The sequence below is a fragment of the Leucopleurus acutus genome, assembly GCF_964270905.1.
Source record: "Leucopleurus acutus genome assembly, chromosome: 11".
NCBI classification, from domain to species: Eukaryota; Metazoa; Chordata; class Mammalia; order Artiodactyla; family Delphinidae; genus Leucopleurus; species Leucopleurus acutus.
Window position 1 is genome coordinate 76,546,199 of NC_139152.1, and position 17,727 is coordinate 76,563,925.

Genomic DNA, 17,727 nt, shown 5'->3' on the forward strand with positions numbered 1-17,727 from the left:
TGCCTGCCAATGCAGGGGACTCGGGTTCGAGCCCTGGTCTGGGAAGATCCCACATGCCGCAGAGCAACTAAGCCTGCGAGCCACAACTACTGAGCCTGCGTGCCAGAACTACTAAAGCCCGAGCACCTAGAGTCCCTGCTCCACAACAAGCCAACGCAATGAGAAGTCCGCGCACCGCAACGAAGAAGAGTAGCCCCCACTGGCTGCAACTACAGAAATCCCGCAGGCAGCAACGAAGACCCAACACAGCCAAAAAAAAAAAAAAAGGACATTCTGACCCTTCTTTTACTTTCTGAAAGCAGGAGATAAAACTCCCGTGTGAAAGGGACCCTCACTATACCAGGAGTAAAGAAGACGTCCTCATCACTACAGCCAGAGAATTTAGGGCTGAAAAATCTGTACAAACAAATCTTGTTAAACTAACCCTTATCTTCCGCGTTACTTCTTCATCATTTACTACCTCAGCCCAAACCCCTGTGTCTTGTCAATTCTTCACAAATCTTGTTTCTCTGTCTAAAAGTTGTAAACACTTCCTGCTCTGGTCCCTTCACGTCTTCATTCTCTTGTGAAGGCTCCCATGTACATGTAAAAATTTAATAAAATTTGTATGCTTCTCTGCTGTTAATCTGTCCTAGACAGTCTAATTCTTAGGCCCAGCCAGAGACCCAAAGAGGGTAGAGGAGAATTTTCCTCCCCTACATACCAAATATATTTCACTGCTTAATAAAATCCTATTAATTTCCTAACGCCTATAGAATAAAATTCAAAATGTCAGATTTGTCTATTGAAAGAAATAAATAAGAAGGAAAACTACCCCAGACCTTGGTCTCTAATACCATTCCCCCCTAAAAGAACAGGGCTCCTCAGAGAAATGGCTAGTTTCAGCGCTGGGAAAGGGTAGGTAAAGGATAAGGTTGGAATACCTTACTACGCCAGAAAGTAAGGAAGAGTTCAAAAAAATGATAGGGGCATGACAAAAGGACACTGGAGCCACCTGAAGGGACTCCCACTGTTCAAATCTGGGACAATTTGAACACCAAAATAATTAAGTACAGTGATGAGTTATAGGCCATTTTTATAAAAATGAACTTACGAGTCCATACCAACAGGAAAGGAAGGAAGGTAGGTAAGGGTGGGGGGCAGCGGGGGGGAGGGGGGAGGGAGAGATGTGAGGCAAGGGAGGGAGGGGAAATCCAAGAACCAATTGGTAAAGGTGCAGGAGTTCTAGAGTAGGAAAATCATCATCTTGCAGTCATTATGGTGAAGACTAGATTAAGCAAGAATCAACAATGGTAAATATAGGAGAAATTCTTGATAAAGAACAGGATATTTGCATAGTCTTATAAGTATCTGCCTATTTATTGCAAAGGAAGAAAAAATAATCATTATGATAACGTCAAAAAATTGGGCTACACCTTGAACTTTGACAAGGTAATCAAAATTAACATCACCTATGAAGGACAAAAAGACATGGGCCTCCAGATGTAATAACCAGAGATGGACACAACAAATTCTAGGCCACATTTCAGCCAAGAATGCACAATCTCAATCTACTCACAATGAAACGTCAAACAACACAACATGAGGAACATTGTAAGGAAAAAAAAAAGCAGGAGGCGATCTGTATTCTTCAAAAATGTCATAAATTACAAAGAAATGCTATGGAAATGTTCCATATTAAAAGAAGCTAAAGCAACATGTCAACTACATATAATACCTAACCCTAACTGACCCTATACTGGTGAGGAGTAAATGCTACAAAGGACATTACCAGGTCAACTGAAAGAAAATGGAATTATGAATAGTAAATGGAATCAATGTAAATTTATGAAGTTGACAACTATACTGTAGTTATGTAAAAGAATATCCCTATTCTTCATTGAAGCATTCACAGGTGAAGAACTATAACTGATCCTCAAGTGATTCAGGAAAAATAAAGAAAAAGTACACACATACAGAGAGAGAAAAGAAAAAGGATAGGAGAACAAAGTGTTTAAATGATAAAGCAAATAGGATAAAATGTTAATAAGTAAATTTAGATAAAGCGTATACAGCTGTTTCTTGTATTATTTTATTCTTGTAACTTTTTGTAAGCTTGAAATTGGTTCCAAAAAAATTAAAAATTATATATGTATTCAACTAGCCCTGCAATACAGTAGCCACCAACTATATGAGGCTGTTGAACAGTTAAAATATGGCCTGTCCAAAGTCAGATGTGCTGGGACTTCCCTGATGGTCCAGGGGTTAAGAATCCGTCTTGTAATGCAGGGGACACTGGTTAGATCCCTGGTCAGGGAATTGGGATCCCACATACCGCGGGGCAACTAAGCCCGCGCACCACGACTAATAAGCCTGCACGCCACAACTAGAGAGAAGCACACACACTGCAACAAAGAGCCCACGCACAGCAACGAAAGATCCCATGTGCCGCAACTAACACCCGATGCAGCCAATAAATAAATAAATAAATAATTTTTTTTTTAAATAACAAAGTCAGATGTGCTGTTAGTGCAAAATACACACCAGATTTCAAAAACTTACTATAAAAAAAAACTCATCAATAATATTTAAGATATCTCAATAATTTTTCTATTGACTATATGTTCAAATATTTTAGATAGATTGGGTCAAAGGAAATATATTTTAAAAAGTAATTTCAAAAAAAAAGTAATTTCACCTCTTTTCACTTTTTTAAAATGTGGCTACTAGAAGCTTTAAATTACATATGTGATTCCTATTTGCATTGGACTAGAGCTAGATGATCAAGAATCTCCACAATGAGGTGTCACACTATCTATAAGTTTCTCTCTCAATTTCTTTCTGCTCTAAACAGAGCTCTCTCTCTAAGTCACTTGGTTTTAAGTTACTCAAGGGTAAGGATCAGTTTTACTCACTGTTGTACCTCCAGTATCTAGCACATATTCAGTGTTATAAACATTTGTTTATTGAAAGGCAATATGCAAGCAAAGGCAGGAGGGAGGGCAGGAAGAATGAAATCATTCCCACCTCTGAGTCTTTGTTTATACTGTAACTCCTTCCTAGAATAAAAGTAACTCTCTTCCTCTCCTAATCACCTTTTCAAAACCCCATCTCTTGCCCATTTTCTCCAAGGAGACACTTCACTCTAACAGGTTCATTCTGTCTGACTGGTCCTCCTCTGTATTACTACAGCCTTCACTGTCTATATAATTTACTTTGGCACTTAATCATATAAGTTCCCTGAGAGAGAGGTCAGATCTCGTATTTTTCCCGTATCTTCCACAATGACTGGCATAGTGCTAACCATATGAGTTGAATGGTGGAGGAGAGGGCAACAAGGTGCTAAAAAAAGGAAATGGATTGAGTTGGGAAAACTTGGCTCTAGTCTCAGCTTTGACATCTAACTGTGTTGCCTTAGATAAATCACTCAATCTCTCACTTCCTACTTCCTCATTTTTAAAATCAGAGACTCGTTACCCATAAAAGAAGCCTTCTATTTCCACAATTCTAGAATTAAACCCATTTTTTTCTTTAGCAATCTTATTGATATATACCAATAAAAGGAAATCTAATACACTTAAGGATCTTAGAAATAGCAAAGAAGTTTATAAACTGCCTAAAGTACTAAATGCTGATGTCTTTCTAGCCATGAAGCACTTTAAATCCCCATTTCTCCTCAAAGTCTATTAAGTAAAATAATCAATACATACATATTGAAGCTACCCCAATTTTTTTTTTCAGATTCTTATAAGCCTCAAAGAAACACCTTTTAGTTGCTAATGGAAAAAAGAAAAAGAACCAGAAACTAAATTTTCTATAAAGTACCCTAGGACCTTATCGGTGATGTTCAAAGATGCTGAGTTACAATTGATTATAAGCACATTGTCTGTTTCTTCTTTCAAAAATGCTACTTACAGGACATTATTCAGGGACTACCCTGGTGGCACAGTGGTTAAGAATCCGACTGCCAATGCAGGGGACAGAGGTTCAAGCCCTGGTCCAGGAAGACCCCACATGCCGCGGAGCAACTAAGCCCGTACGCCACAACTACTGAAGCCCAAGCACCTAGAGCCCGTGCTCCGCAACAAAGAGAAGCCACCGCAATGAGAAGCCCCCGCACCACAACGAAGAGTAGCCCCCGCTCGCAGCGACTAGAGAGAAAGCCCATGCGCAGCAATGAAGACCCAACGCAGCCAAAAATAGATAAATAAATTTATTTTAAAAATATAAAAAATAAAGGACGCTATTCAGAAGAAAATTACAACAGGTAAAATGAAAAGGTCATGTGAAAACAGAATGCTAAAGGTATGCGACTTAATTTCAAAGCATGAAGACCATTTCAAACAAATCTCTAAATCAGCAAACTTAGTTTTAATCTTATATCTTATGACCTCTGCTGAGAAATAAGATTATCAGGGTGGAGTAAAATAAAATGGTTGCCATGTTACATAATTTAAAGATTCAAGTCATACTTGTTAGTAAATAGCACCTGTGGAGTTCATACTAGTAATACAAATTACAAGATTTCTTTAAGGCTTTATCCAAATACCCCTATTAAATGCTGAGCATTAACAGTGACCCATCTGTAAGAGCCAAACTCCTCCCAGGTGGCTCTAGGTCCTCTCCTGATCTGGTCTGAGCTACCTCTGCAGCCTCACCTCCCACCAATCCCTGCATATCATTTCACTCCCTAAACTTAAATGTTCACATTCCCCTTAATATTACTTGCCCCATTTTACAACTTCTTGTCTAGGCATTTGCGGTTCCCTCAGCCCAACCCGCCCTCCACTCTTCTGAGCTGCAAATATGCCCTACTCCCAGAAGCTTTTCCTGATTGCCCCAAACCCTCCCACAAAGTGGCCCCCAGGCACTATTCATTCTATTACAAAGAACTGCCATTATTTTTAAATGTCCACTTCCCCAACCAGCTGTGAGTCCTAAAAGGCGGGCCCATATCTTATTTAACTGGTTCCCAGCCCCTAGCAGATGCTTTGCATTTACTGACACTCAATATAAGGACATTGAAAAAAAGGAAGTTAAGTGGTTAACGATGAGAAACAATTCAAACTTTCCTATAAAAGAGTATATAAATTTAAGACAGTGGTCTCAACCAGGGCAATTTTGCCCCTAGGTGACATTTGGCAAAGTCTTCAGATATTTTTGGTTGTCACAAGATGGGGGAGGGGACTTGGGGGTGCTACTACATCTAGTGGGTAGAAGCCAGGGATGCTGCTCAATATCCTACAGTGCAAAGGACAGCCCCCAACAACCAAGAATTATCCAGTCACAAATACCAATAATTCCATGGTTAAAAAACTCAGTTGTCAACTGACTTATTCATGTGTGATGATTCCTTATCATACCTCAGCAATAACCAGAATAAATTCCAATTTTGTGGTTTCAGCTGAAACTTCTGTAGCCATCGATGTGTATGCACCAACACTCAAAATGATCTTTATATAATCGTAACGCTTAACAACATTAAACCAAGAGTACTGGAAAGCAGTCCATATTTCTGAAAACTAATCTACAACTACTAGAAGCTACTCTTAAGTCAGTAAACACTTTATAAACTATAAAGCAAACCACAGGTGAACTAATTTTCAGCTGTGGAATTATGCGATGGAAACACAATCTGAGGCATGAGGTAATCAGTCAGGTCTGACAAGAGAAAAAATCCCTAAGTAGTGGAAGTAAATCACGCTCAGGTGTCTTTAATGTTGAACACAGGAACTGATGACCAGAGTAAAGGGCATGCCCTCGCTACTGCCAATATCAGCGCTTATCAAGATTTCAAAAAACTCTGACAAAACATTGCAAAAAATCATCAAATGTCAATACAGGGTGGAAGATACAGAAGTTAACTACTTCTCCCCCTGATATATGACCAAGTTCCACATGACTTGAACATTTCCCAAAGCTATGCAGGAGCAAGGACACTCCCTTTCTACACAGTGGATGACTCAACTCTCTTTGGTACATTCCTTGACTGCATGCTACAAGTTCACTAACTCCTCTTGCCCTTGGAACTAGTTATCCTACTCTCTCAATAACCAACTAATGGGTTTGGCACCAACTTTTCAGTCATTTACATTTTGTTGCACCCCATCCGTCTCAAAAGGAAATTAAGGGAAAAAAAAAAAAGCTAACCAAAACAAAAAATTGAGTAACAGTGACTCCTATAGAAAAGATTTTGTTATTCTAGGAACTGATTCCTAAACAAAACACCTACAGCTTTCCAGTGCTCTAATCTTTGTATCTTCAGGCTTTTCCAGATTTGACATAGAGAGAGCATTGGCAGAAAGTAAAGGAGTGTACCGTTGGATTAAGCTGACAACGGATCTATACTTGCATGGCTCAAACAAAAAGGTACCGGGCTGGGAGGGGAAAACGCATTTTTAAATGGGGGGGTGTGTGGGGTAGGGGAGTTGCCAACAGTGAGTAATAGCTTCCTTCGCAGCTGACTTCAGCCAGTTAAGTGTCGGTACAGCGACTGGGCCAACGTTAGGCCGGGTTTCACCACATTACCCTGCAGTGCTGCCCAGATGAGATTACGAATCCGCGTGAGGCAGGTGCGTGTCGGGTAAAGTTGCGGGGCACGCCGGGCGGGGCGCTGGGGGAAGAGCCGAGCTAGCCTCCCGAGGTCTCCCACCCGGCGTGCTCCAGCCCGGCGGGCGGCTGGCCGGCCGGACCCGGGGGCACTAACTCTCCATTTTCACTGCCATTCCAGAATCTGGAAGGAACGCGCCGGCGCCACACCCTCCCGCCCGGCAGCCCGCTCGCACTGACAGCCCGCGCGGGTGCGGGGCCCGGGCCTGTGAGCCGGGGGCCGCGGAGTACCCGGCCTGCTGCCCTGCCGCCGCCCCGCCCGCCCCCTGCCCCCCCGAGGCCCGCCCCCAGAGCAGACGACCGAGGCCTAATCGCCGCCTGGGCTGCGGGGCCTAAAGGAAGGGGCCGGCGCTGAAGAGGGGGCGGCCACGCCGCCGCCGCCTCTGCTACTCAGCGAGGCGGCGGCTTCCGCGGCCCCGGGCTCCGGCTCTCCCGCTCACGTGCTCCTGAAAGACGGTTTCACTCTCTTACCCTCTGCAAAATCCTCCTTAACATGGTTTAAACACCACCCGGCGCCGCCCCGGTGACTCTCCAAACCTTCTGCGGGGCCACTCAGTACTCGGGGGTACGCGGGAGGGAGGGACTGAGCCAGGAAAGGACTGGGAGGAGGTCGGGGCGAGGCTGTAGCGGCGGCCGCTCGGGCTGCCCCGACTTCCCCACAGGCGGCGAGAGGGAGCGCGCGCGAGCGAGCAAAGAGGTAGCCAGCGAGCGCCTGCCCGCCCGCCTGCCCGGCCGCCCCCGTAACTGACAGCTGGGCGGACCCGCCCGCCACCGCCCCGCCCTCCCGGCCTGTCCATCCGCGGGAGGCGGGGCTGGAAGGGGCCTGGCCCGCCCCTGCGGCCAATCGGAAGCGGCGGCGGCGTGGGCGGTTGCGTGACGGACAGGCGGCAGGACGCTGGCGTCGCCGCTCCTTCCGGCGGGCCGAGGGACAACGCGGGCGCCGAGCGCACGCCTGCGCTCTGTCAGAGGACGCGCCCGCGCGCAGACAGCGTACTCTCTAGGGGAACCTGGAGGGGGTCCCTGACCGCGACGCAAGAAGGGGTCTCTGGGCGGGTACCTGCGACGGCACCTCAGATTACTCTGTAAAATATGTCACTGTGACCCCGGCCTTGGCCATTCCTGAACTGGATCCTCATTTCTGCTGGAAGCGCTTGGAAGCAAAGGAGAGAATCGCAGACACGATTAACTGGTCTGGTGGGCTTTTTTTCTCCCCTGGTCCAACCCCTGGCGCCTTTCCGTACTCCCTTCCTGCTTCTAATATCAGCCAAAGGGAAAGTAAAGAATCGGAAGAAAGGGTAGGAAGAAACTGGAATTTGAGTTGGTAAGAGAAGTTTGCGGTTGTCATCTTTGGACTATAGCAACAATAATGGACTGATGTCGCTAACATGTTGCACCATCTAAAGCCCACGCTTGGCCCATTCTCCTAGGGAATTTTAAATCCTCTTCTGACAATAGATGTATGAAGTGAATCTACCTTAATGCGTCTGTTTCATAGATTAAGAAAAAATAATGAGGTCACAGATAAACAGTGTGCCAAAACAAGGACGTGGACTTGGAAGTGGACTTGGACCTGACTTCCAGGCACGATGTTATTATTTAAACTCAAAAATCACAGCTGCGGAATCCTACCATTCTGCCAGTATTCACGAGCTAAGAGGTTCAACTTTACCCTGAGCGGGGGAAAGAGAAGCCTTTAATAATGTTTAAGTAGGAAAGGAGAGGAGGAGAATAATGCAACTAACCTTGCTGGGGGTGGGAGGGGAGGGTGGGGATCTGAAGTCTATCAAGCAATGAATGGAGCGCTTATCAGAAAATCCCCACAGATCTTCTGAAAAAAATGCAGCAAATCTTATTTTCAAATTACTTAATGTAAAAGTGTTTTGTAAAATGTAAATAAAGCATTATATGATGTAATATGTTGTTTCCATCCAAAACATGTCTTTTTTAATGTGTGTCATGTCTGTAGTGCAGCAAAACAGTCGTGCCTACAACTCATACATTATTAATCACTATTGATGATAGTGCACTTAAGTACTTCCAGGCAAACATAGCAAAGCACACACTTTTCCACCTTTCCAGACAGAGGTACTTTATTTTCAGACAGTATGGGAAATATTTTCACTGAAGCAGAGTAATAAAACTGTGACATAATAAATATATTGAATAGATTTGGTCTCTGCCCCTGAGTGATAGGGTGATAAGAGCATCTTTTGGTGTAATGTTTGATCTACTGAGTGGTTGGGTGTCCCTAGATAGCTTTAGGGTGGGGGCTGAGTCATGATTAGAAGGTTGGAATTTTCTGGCCCACCTACTGGAGCCAAGAGGAACTTCAAGACTTAATCCCCATTGGCCAGTGATAGAATCAATCATGTCTATGTAATGGAACCTCCATAAAAACCCTAAATAACGAGGTTTGGGGAGCTTCCAGATTGAGGAACATCAAGATGCTGGGAGGAGGAAGTGTCTGGAGAGAACAGGCAAGCTTTGCACCCCTACCCCCATACCTTGCCCTATGCATCTCCTCCATTTGGCTGTTCCTGAGTTGTAGCCTTTGTAATAAACCGGTAATAGTAAGTAAAGTATTTCTGTGAGCCAGTATAGCAAATTATCAAAGCTGGGGAGAGTATTGTGGGCACACCCAATTTATAGCCAGTTGGCCCAAAGTAAAGGTGACAACCTGGAAGTTTCAACTGGTATCTGAAGTAGGGGGCATGCTTGGTGGGACTGAGCCTTTAGTCTGTGGGGTCTGTGCTAACTCTGGGTTGTTAGTGCCAGAACTGAATTAAATTGTAGGACTCACTGTTGGTGTGCAGGGAATTGGAGAATTGCTTGGTATGGAAAAAAACTCCACACATTTGGTGTCATAAGTCTTGTAAGTAGAGAAAGGAAGCAGTTTTTTCCCTTTAAAGTGACATTTGTTTTTATTTTTCAAAAATTAGTTTAAAGCTGCTTATTAATGTCACATGCTAAGGCCTTCTCCACTGGAATTCTCCAGTGGAATCTTTTGACTAATATAATAGACTCTCATCTACTGATTAGCTAGATGGGTTATTCAAAAATCTGTGCGCTCCCCTGCAGCTTATGATAACTCCATCATTGGAATAATATACTAGGGAACTGAAAACTCCAAGAAAATAAGCAGTGGATGAGAAATAATCATGTAAGAATATCCTTCACTAATGTAGCAGCTTCCCACACAAAACATTCCTATTTACCCATCTGGCTGCTAGTTCCTATCCATTTAACTCTTTTACATCAACATTCCATCAATTCTTTGACTCCATCATGACCTCCAGTCCATTGGCCCTTCTTAACGTTCTTGCTATCGGCCATTTCCCTAGCATCCTCATTTCCGTCAAAACCCAGCTTAAAGCTATGATCCAACTTTATAGCACCGCCACCCTTTGCAAATATGCTTAACTTCAGCTCTCTCTTCCTCTGTTGTTTTTGTCTAGCAGAACCCGAACTTGACTACCCAGCTCCTCTGTGCTGTACAGGAGCTGCTGAATATCACTAGAGATACATGTATACAGCTGGAGCCGCTGGGCTCATTTTACATTAACAGCCACAGATCTCAGACACTCATCACAGTCCAGCAACAATACTGTTATACTTTCCTCCTGTCTTCTTTTAGATCCCCAAAGTGGCTTTCACACCTATAGTACTTTCACTGTCTTACCTTGCATTTTCTTCCTAACCCACTCCAATCAAGTCTCCTTCTCATCTACTCCAATGAGACTGCTCATATTAAAATTACTAACGATGTACATGTTGCCTAATCCAGTAATGACTTTATGATTTTTTTTTACTTTGAGTCTTGTTCACACTGAGAACAAGAGACCACTCTCTCCTTGAATTATTTTATTCTCTTGACTTCCTTGACAGTATACTTTCTGGTTTTTCTCCTCAATGACCATTCCTTCTAAAACTTGTTTGAAAACTTCTCTACCGCATATCTTAATGTTAGAGAGCCCCCCACTCTGTTCTAGGCCCCTCCTTTCGTCTATGGCACATGGCCTAGAAGTGATCTCAACCAGTCTCCTGGCTGTAAATTTCACTTGTTTGCCCAAGTCTGTATCTCCAGTGCTGAACCTCCCCAGGTTTCCAGACTTGTATGACAAACCATCTACTTCATATTTCTTCTTGGATGTCTAATGAGCATCTCAAACTTAATATGACCCAAACAAAACTGTTTCATTTTTATTTTCAGAATTGCTTCTTCACCAGTTATCCTGTCTCAGTATGTCCTACCCCAGCTACTAAGTTGTATCAAACCAGAAATCTTGACGTTATCTTTGGTTTCTCTCTTTATCTCATCACATTCCCTCCCTCCATCCAATCCATCAGAAAATCCTGACATGTCTACCTCCAAAACATACCCCAAATTTGCCACTTCTTTCCATTATCACCTCAGCCCACAGCACCTTCATCTCCTGTCCAGACTATTGGAATAGTTTCCTGGTTGGTCTCTCTGCTTTTACTTTGGCTTCCCTATAACCCATTCACTACACAGCAGCCAGAAACAACTTTTAAAAATGCAAATTAAAGAATGTCACTGCCTTTCTTGATTGTAGCTCCCCATCACAATCACAATAAAATCCAAATACCTTATCCTGGCTCACACAACCTGTCGATCTGGCCCTGCCTGCTTCTCTGCCTTCCACTTATAAACACTTAGCTTACTATGCCCCAGCCTCCTTGAACTTTTTTTTTTTTTTTTAAATTTATATTTGGATGCGTTGGGTCTTCGCTGCTGTGCGTGGGCTTTCTCTGATTGTGGTCTTCGTTGCGGTGCGCAGGTTCTCATTGCGGTGGCTTCTCTTGGTGTGGAGCGTGGGTTCTACGCACGCGGGCTTCGGTAGTTGTGGCACATGGGCTCAGTAGTTGTGACTCATGGGCTCTAGAGTGCAGGCTCAGTAGTTGTGGCGCACGGGCTTAGTTGCTCTGCAGCGTGTGGGATCTTCCAGGACCAGGGCTCGAACCCGCATCCCCTGCATTGGCAGGCAGATTCTCAACCACTGTGCCACCAGGGAAGTCCCTCCTTGAACTTTTATTCCTCAGCTGCACAAAGCTTACTCCTGCCTTTGCACCAAACAGTTCCTATTTAGGAAATGCCTTTCCCTGAGATCTTGTGATTAATTTCTTGGCATTCATAACTGCACTTTAAAAGTCATCTCCTCAGAGATAGCTTCAGGGATCACCTCATCTAAAGTGCTAAAGCGGTCTCCAGTCTATCACATTACCCATTCTAATTCTCTGCATAGCAGAGAAAACTATCATTTCTGACTTTTCTTTTTTCTCTATTCACGTCCCTCCCAACAAGAATATAAGGGTCTTGTCTCTTGTTCACTGGTGTGTCCCCAATAATTAAAACAATGCTCAACACATGGTTAGCAATAAATATTTATTGATGAATGAATGAAGAAAGGAAGGAAGGTACTATGGCTTAAATGTTTGTGCCCACCTAAAATTCATTTGTTGAAATCCTAACCCCCAAAGATGACAGTATTAGCAGGTGGTGCCTTTGGGAGGTGATTAGGTCATGAGGGTGGAGCCCTCAAGAATGGGATTAGTGTTCTTACAAAAGAAACCATAAAGAACTCTCTAGTCCTTCTATGTGAGGATACAAGGGGTCTGTGACCCAGACGAGGCCCTTCACCCAACCATGCTAGCACCCTGGTCTTAGACTTCCAGCCTCCAGGACTGTGAGCAATAAATTTCTGCCACCCAGTCTGTGGAATTTTGTTATAGCAGCCTGAACTAAGACAGAAGGGTGTATAATCATTCCTATAACAGTTGCCTTACAGAGTTCCTCAAACTAAGATCTTCCTACTTGTGAAGATATAGTCCATATCTAACAATCTTGAGAGTGATCCAACATCTTTTGATCCTACTCAGCAGTCTTTTTTCTTTTGATATAATACATATGTGTGTATGTTTCTTTTTTTTTTTTTTTTGCGGTATGCGGGCCTCTCACTGTTGTGGCCTCTCCCGTTGTGGAGCACAGGCTCCGGACGCACAGGCCCAGCGGCCATGGCTCCCGGGCCCAGCTGCTCCGTGGCATGTGGGATCTTCCCGGACCGGGGCACGAACCCATGTCCCCTGCATCGGCAGGCGGACTCCCAACCACTGCGCCACCAGGGAAGCCCTGTTTCTTGACTCTTCAAAATTTTCGCAATATTTATGAGAAACAACTTATTCTCCACCTTTTGTAAATTAGAAATTTTTCTCCTTCTTAATTTCATGTGTGACCACCAAATAATTCATTTCCAGTTAGAAGCAAATCTATGAAAAATCACAACACAACAAGCAAAGTGCAGCTGATGGCTCTGTATAGGTAAAGCAAAGATAGTTTAGGGGCTCTAAGGAATACACACAGGACTACTAACCAGCTATTTGGCAGCAATTCGTTTTTATTTTTCTCAACGGAATAGTTCACTTTTAACAAATTATGTTAACATCATTGAACCAACTAATTGAAGTCTAGTATCAATTTGTGCTTCTTTCAGCCCTTGAGGGAAGGATGAGGAGGGAGGCAAAGACGAGAACTTCAAAGGAGTGGGGAGATCCATGAATTCTACAGAAGTCCCTACTGATTTTCTCCAAGTTGACTTGAGTTAACTCCAAGAAAAGTATCAAGTCTCCATTGAGTTTCTTTGGAAGCAGGTTTAAGGAAGATCCAAAATAATAATTATGTTTTAAGAGCTATTAAAAATCATATACATGTATATATATGTATATGTATATGAATACACACACACACACACACACACACACATATATACATACATATATGGCCCTGGCTAAGCCTATTGCATTCAAACCACATGTTGAGTTGGTAGAATACAAAATAGTCCATGGAATCATGTAGAGGTGGCACAACAAAAATTCCCATCTAATGTAAGTTGGTGCAGCCACTATGAAAAACAGTATGGAGGCTCCTCAGAAAACTAAAAATAGAATTACCATATGATCCAACAATCCCACTCCTGGGCATATATCCAGACACAACTCCAATCCAGAAAGATACATGCACTCCTATGTTCACAGCAACACTACTCACAATAGCCAAGACATGGAAACAACCTAAATGTCCGTCGACAGATGAATGGATAAAGAAGATGTGGTACATATATACGATGGAATACTACTCAGCTATAAAAAAGAATGAAATAATGCCACTTACAGCAACATGGATGCAACTAGAGATTATCAAACTAAATGAAGTAAATCAGAAAGAGAAAGACAAATACCAGGACTCCCTGGCAGTCCAGTGGTTCCACTGCAGGGGCACAGGTTGGATCCCTGGTCGCAGAACTAAGATCACACATGCCGTGTGGCATGGCAAAAAAAAAAGAAAGACAAATACCATATGATATCACTTATATGTGGCATCTAAAATATGACACAAATGAACCTATCTACAAAACAGAAACAGACTCATGGAAATAGAGAACAGACTTGTGGTTGTCAAGGGGGAGGGGGTTGTGGGAGGGATGGAGTGGGAGATTGGGGTTAGCAGATGTAAGCTGTTATATATGGAATGGATAAACAACAAGGTCCTACTGTTTTACTGTATAGCACAGAGAACTATATTCAGTATCCTATGATAAACCATAATGGAAAATAATATAAAAAAAGAATGTATATATAACAGAGTCACTTTGCTGTACAGCTGAAATTAACACAACATTGTAAATCAACTATACTTCAATTTAAAAAAAGTTTTTAAAAGAAAGAAAGAAAGGAAGGAAGAAAGAAAAGGGGAGAAAATTCCCATCTATGATAAGAGGGTGAAATCTTGAGTGCCAACGTGACTCCTCCAGTCATACACAGAAAGTTCATGGTTGGGACTTTCTGACCTGAAAGACTCCTCATTCTGCTTGGGTTTTCCAAAACCACACATTTGGGGAACTAGGAAAACAGTGGGGAGCTAGGTTAACTCATCTTTTTGATCTTGTGAAGATTCTTTATTTTGCCTATTTGAAAAAAAAATCAGTAGTAAATCAAAATGAAATTGATGTTAAATCAAATCCAAATCATCATTCCTATCAGTCTTCTAACTGAGATCAACCTGTGGACCCCCTACCTGAACAGCTAACTAAATGGAAAAAAACACATGGACTACTACAAAAGGTGGTGGTGTAGGCAAATTGTAGAAATGGAACTAACACCTGAAGTTCTGTTCTCACATGTTTCTAAAGAGTGTTTGTGAAGTCAGGTGAAGTGATTTAATGAGTTGGGTAGAGAGATGTCATCCGAGCGTTGGTCAGGACTAGCATTTCCTTGGATTTGCTCAGTCCAGTGTTTTTCTAAGTATGTTCCTCCAAGCCCTAAGTGGTCCCTCAGAGGCCACCTCAGTCGATGGGGAGAAGCAAGCAATTGAGGCCCTTACATTATTCACCCTTGCATCAGCTGATGTAGCTTCACTTTTACCTGTTTTACATAATGGGTTTTGAGTGAGATTTGTTTCCCAAAAAAAGTAAAGTATCACTCTGGGGCCCAAAAGCAAAAGTATAATTGAAAATATTTTAGAGGAGGGGACAACTGAAATAGGTATGGTCAAAAGTTAAGAAAACCAGTAAGAAATGGTGAGGCACACCTAGGTTAGCAGCAGCAGGAGTTACCATATATCTAGTTGGACCAGTGCCCGAAGGGGCAAGAAGAGAGAACAGTTAACCAGAATCCAGAGAGAGCTATGAGAGAGAGCTGCAGGACAGAAGCTGTGACCTTCAGTAGGGAGTATTTAGAAAACACTTAGATGTGAAAGAGAGGATACCAAGGGACTATATGTCCTGTCTTCATTCCCTTCCCAGCTTCTGGATTTCCTGCTTGTGCTTTCCACTGGCCCAACTCAATGGTAAGTCCCCTACATACGAACCTTCAAGTTGTGAACTTTCAAAGATGCAGATGTGCGTTCACCTGTCCAATCACATAAGTTAGTTCATGTGTCTGGAGTATATTGTCACATGCATGCATCCTCTATAAGTGGTTGTGCTTTTGTGTATTTTACTGTACAGTACTGTATAGAGTACAGTAGTACAGTATCTTTATTTCAAGCCCAGGATGTCCGGAAGCAAGCGTAAAAGCAGCGGTGATGTAGCTGGTACTGCTAGGAAGCACCAGCTGTTGTACTGTACTACTGTACGTTTCAAGGTACTGTACTGTAAGATTAAAAATGTTTTCTTTATTTTTTGTGCTTGTTTGTTTTTTATGTATTATTTGTGTGAAAAGTATTATAAACCTATTACAGTACATTACTATATAGCTGATTTTGTTAGCTGGGTACCTAAGCTAACTTTGCTGGTCTTACGAGCAAGCTGGACTTACAAACGCGCTCTTGGAATGAAACTCGTTTGTATATAGGGGACTTACTGTAGTGAGTGGATCAGTTTCAGCCTCAAGAGGCAGAGCAGTTAAGACCTTGTGTTAAATAGGAGTCAAGCTATCCTCCCTTTGGAGAAATGTTGGAAAATAAACTAGATTCTGTATGTTCATATATACTAGATCTAAGCTATGAAGAGCAAAGAGCCTGCCCAGTGCTAGACATGTCATATCTGCTGTCTATAGCTCTATGTTAAATATCATAGGTGAGTTTGCTGAGGATCAGAAGTTTGGAATTTATCCATGCCTACAAAGCTGATTCTTTCCATATACTCCATTGAAAGGAAATACAAAAATAATGGTCAGCATTTTAAAACTCTTTTCCACTACAAAGTTCTGGAAATGGATAGTGGAGAATAGTTCCACAACAATGTGAATCTACTTAATGCCACTGAAGGATACACTTAAAAGTGATTAATATGATAAATTTTATGTTATGTATATTTTACCACATTTTTTTTAAAAAAGGAGATAGAGATTGAACACAGAGGAGGAAGTGGAAGACATGACAGTAGAAGCGAGAAGTTGGAATGATGCAGGGAAGAGGTCCTGAGCTAAAGAATGCAGGCAGCCTCCAGGAGCTAGAAACATTCTCCCCTTGAGTCTCCAGAAGGAACCAGCCATTGAAGATACCTTGACTTAAGCTCAGTGAAACTGATTGCAGCCTTCTGACCTCCAGAACTGTAAGGTAACAAATTTGTGTTTTTTGTTTGTTTGTCTGTTTGTTTAGGATGCAACATGTGGCATGTGGATCTTAGTTCCCCAACCAGGGATCGAACACATGCCCCCTGCAGTGGAAGCTCGGAGTCCTAACCACTGGACTGCCAGGGAAGTCCCAAATTTGTGTTGCTTTTTTTAAAAGAATTTTTTTTTCAATGAGCAATATAGCATTGAATTCAGAGTTTATTGATTGTGACACAGTGTGTAGTCAATATCTGTAAATGAGTTTTGAAAGATAGGAAGGAAGGAAGGGAGGAAGGGATGGAAGGAGGGAGGGAGAAAGGAAAATGTAAATTTCAGACCAGTCGTTGGTAGTAAACTTACTGGGTAAACCTTCCAAAACATGTAAATGTAGCCTCTTTTTCCCCTGACGGTGGTGATTTTTAAAACATATCTGCAAATTCTTTGACACTCCTCCCACCGACAGGCAGAGTTTAATTTGCCTTCCTTTGAAGGTAGGCTGGACTTAGCGATTTGCTTCAAATGAATAGTCACTGTGTGACTTCTGAGGCTAGCATAAAGCTATTTAACAAATACAAGTGGAATGCTTTATTATGTGATTGTTAGCTCAGTATGCCTTCCAAGAAGTTACCTACTTTGGAAAATCATGTCATGAACCTAAACTTTAAGCTCCCAGTCATGTACTAGAACTACTCAACTTTGAAAGGACATTGCCAGAATGTATACAGAAGAGTGACTGGTATTATTAGTTGCTGATCTTAGTAATTTGGCTAAACAAGGTGGATTGCACCAAGGTTTACAGCTACAGGACCATTATTATCCACCTCCCATACACTTTCATTGGGTTACCAGACACTCTTAGGGTTTCTACTACATGTTATTTATTTGTTGTTGATTCTAAAATCTGCAGTCTGGCTCTCTCGTCTACATATGAAACCCAAATGTTTAACAGCCTACTGAACAAATTCACTTCGACATCTCCCAGAATCCTCAAGCTCAATTCAAAATGTCTGAACTCTAAACTGACTCATCATGGGCCTCTTCTGCCCTTCACTCACTTCCCTATGACCTCCT

The 17,727-nt window shown here is 42.5% G+C and overlaps 1 protein-coding gene across 3 annotated transcripts in view; it reads right to left on the minus strand.

Annotated features, from left to right (window-relative positions):
* The window catches only part of EEA1 (early endosome antigen 1), a 271,730-nt gene that overhangs the window by 124,472 nt on the left and 129,531 nt on the right, over window positions 1-17,727 (minus strand). Inside the window, exon 1 of one of the 3 annotated variants that reach the window (XM_082851181.1) lies at window positions 7,060-7,277. The exons of the other annotated variants lie outside the window; for them this stretch is intronic. Within the exon in view, the coding sequence (XP_082707307.1) occupies window positions 7,060-7,083 (24 nt within the window). The 5' untranslated portion in view covers window positions 7,084-7,277. Of the gene's footprint in view, window positions 1-7,059; window positions 7,278-17,727 lie in introns of those variants that run through there. 3 annotated transcript variants of the gene reach the window in all.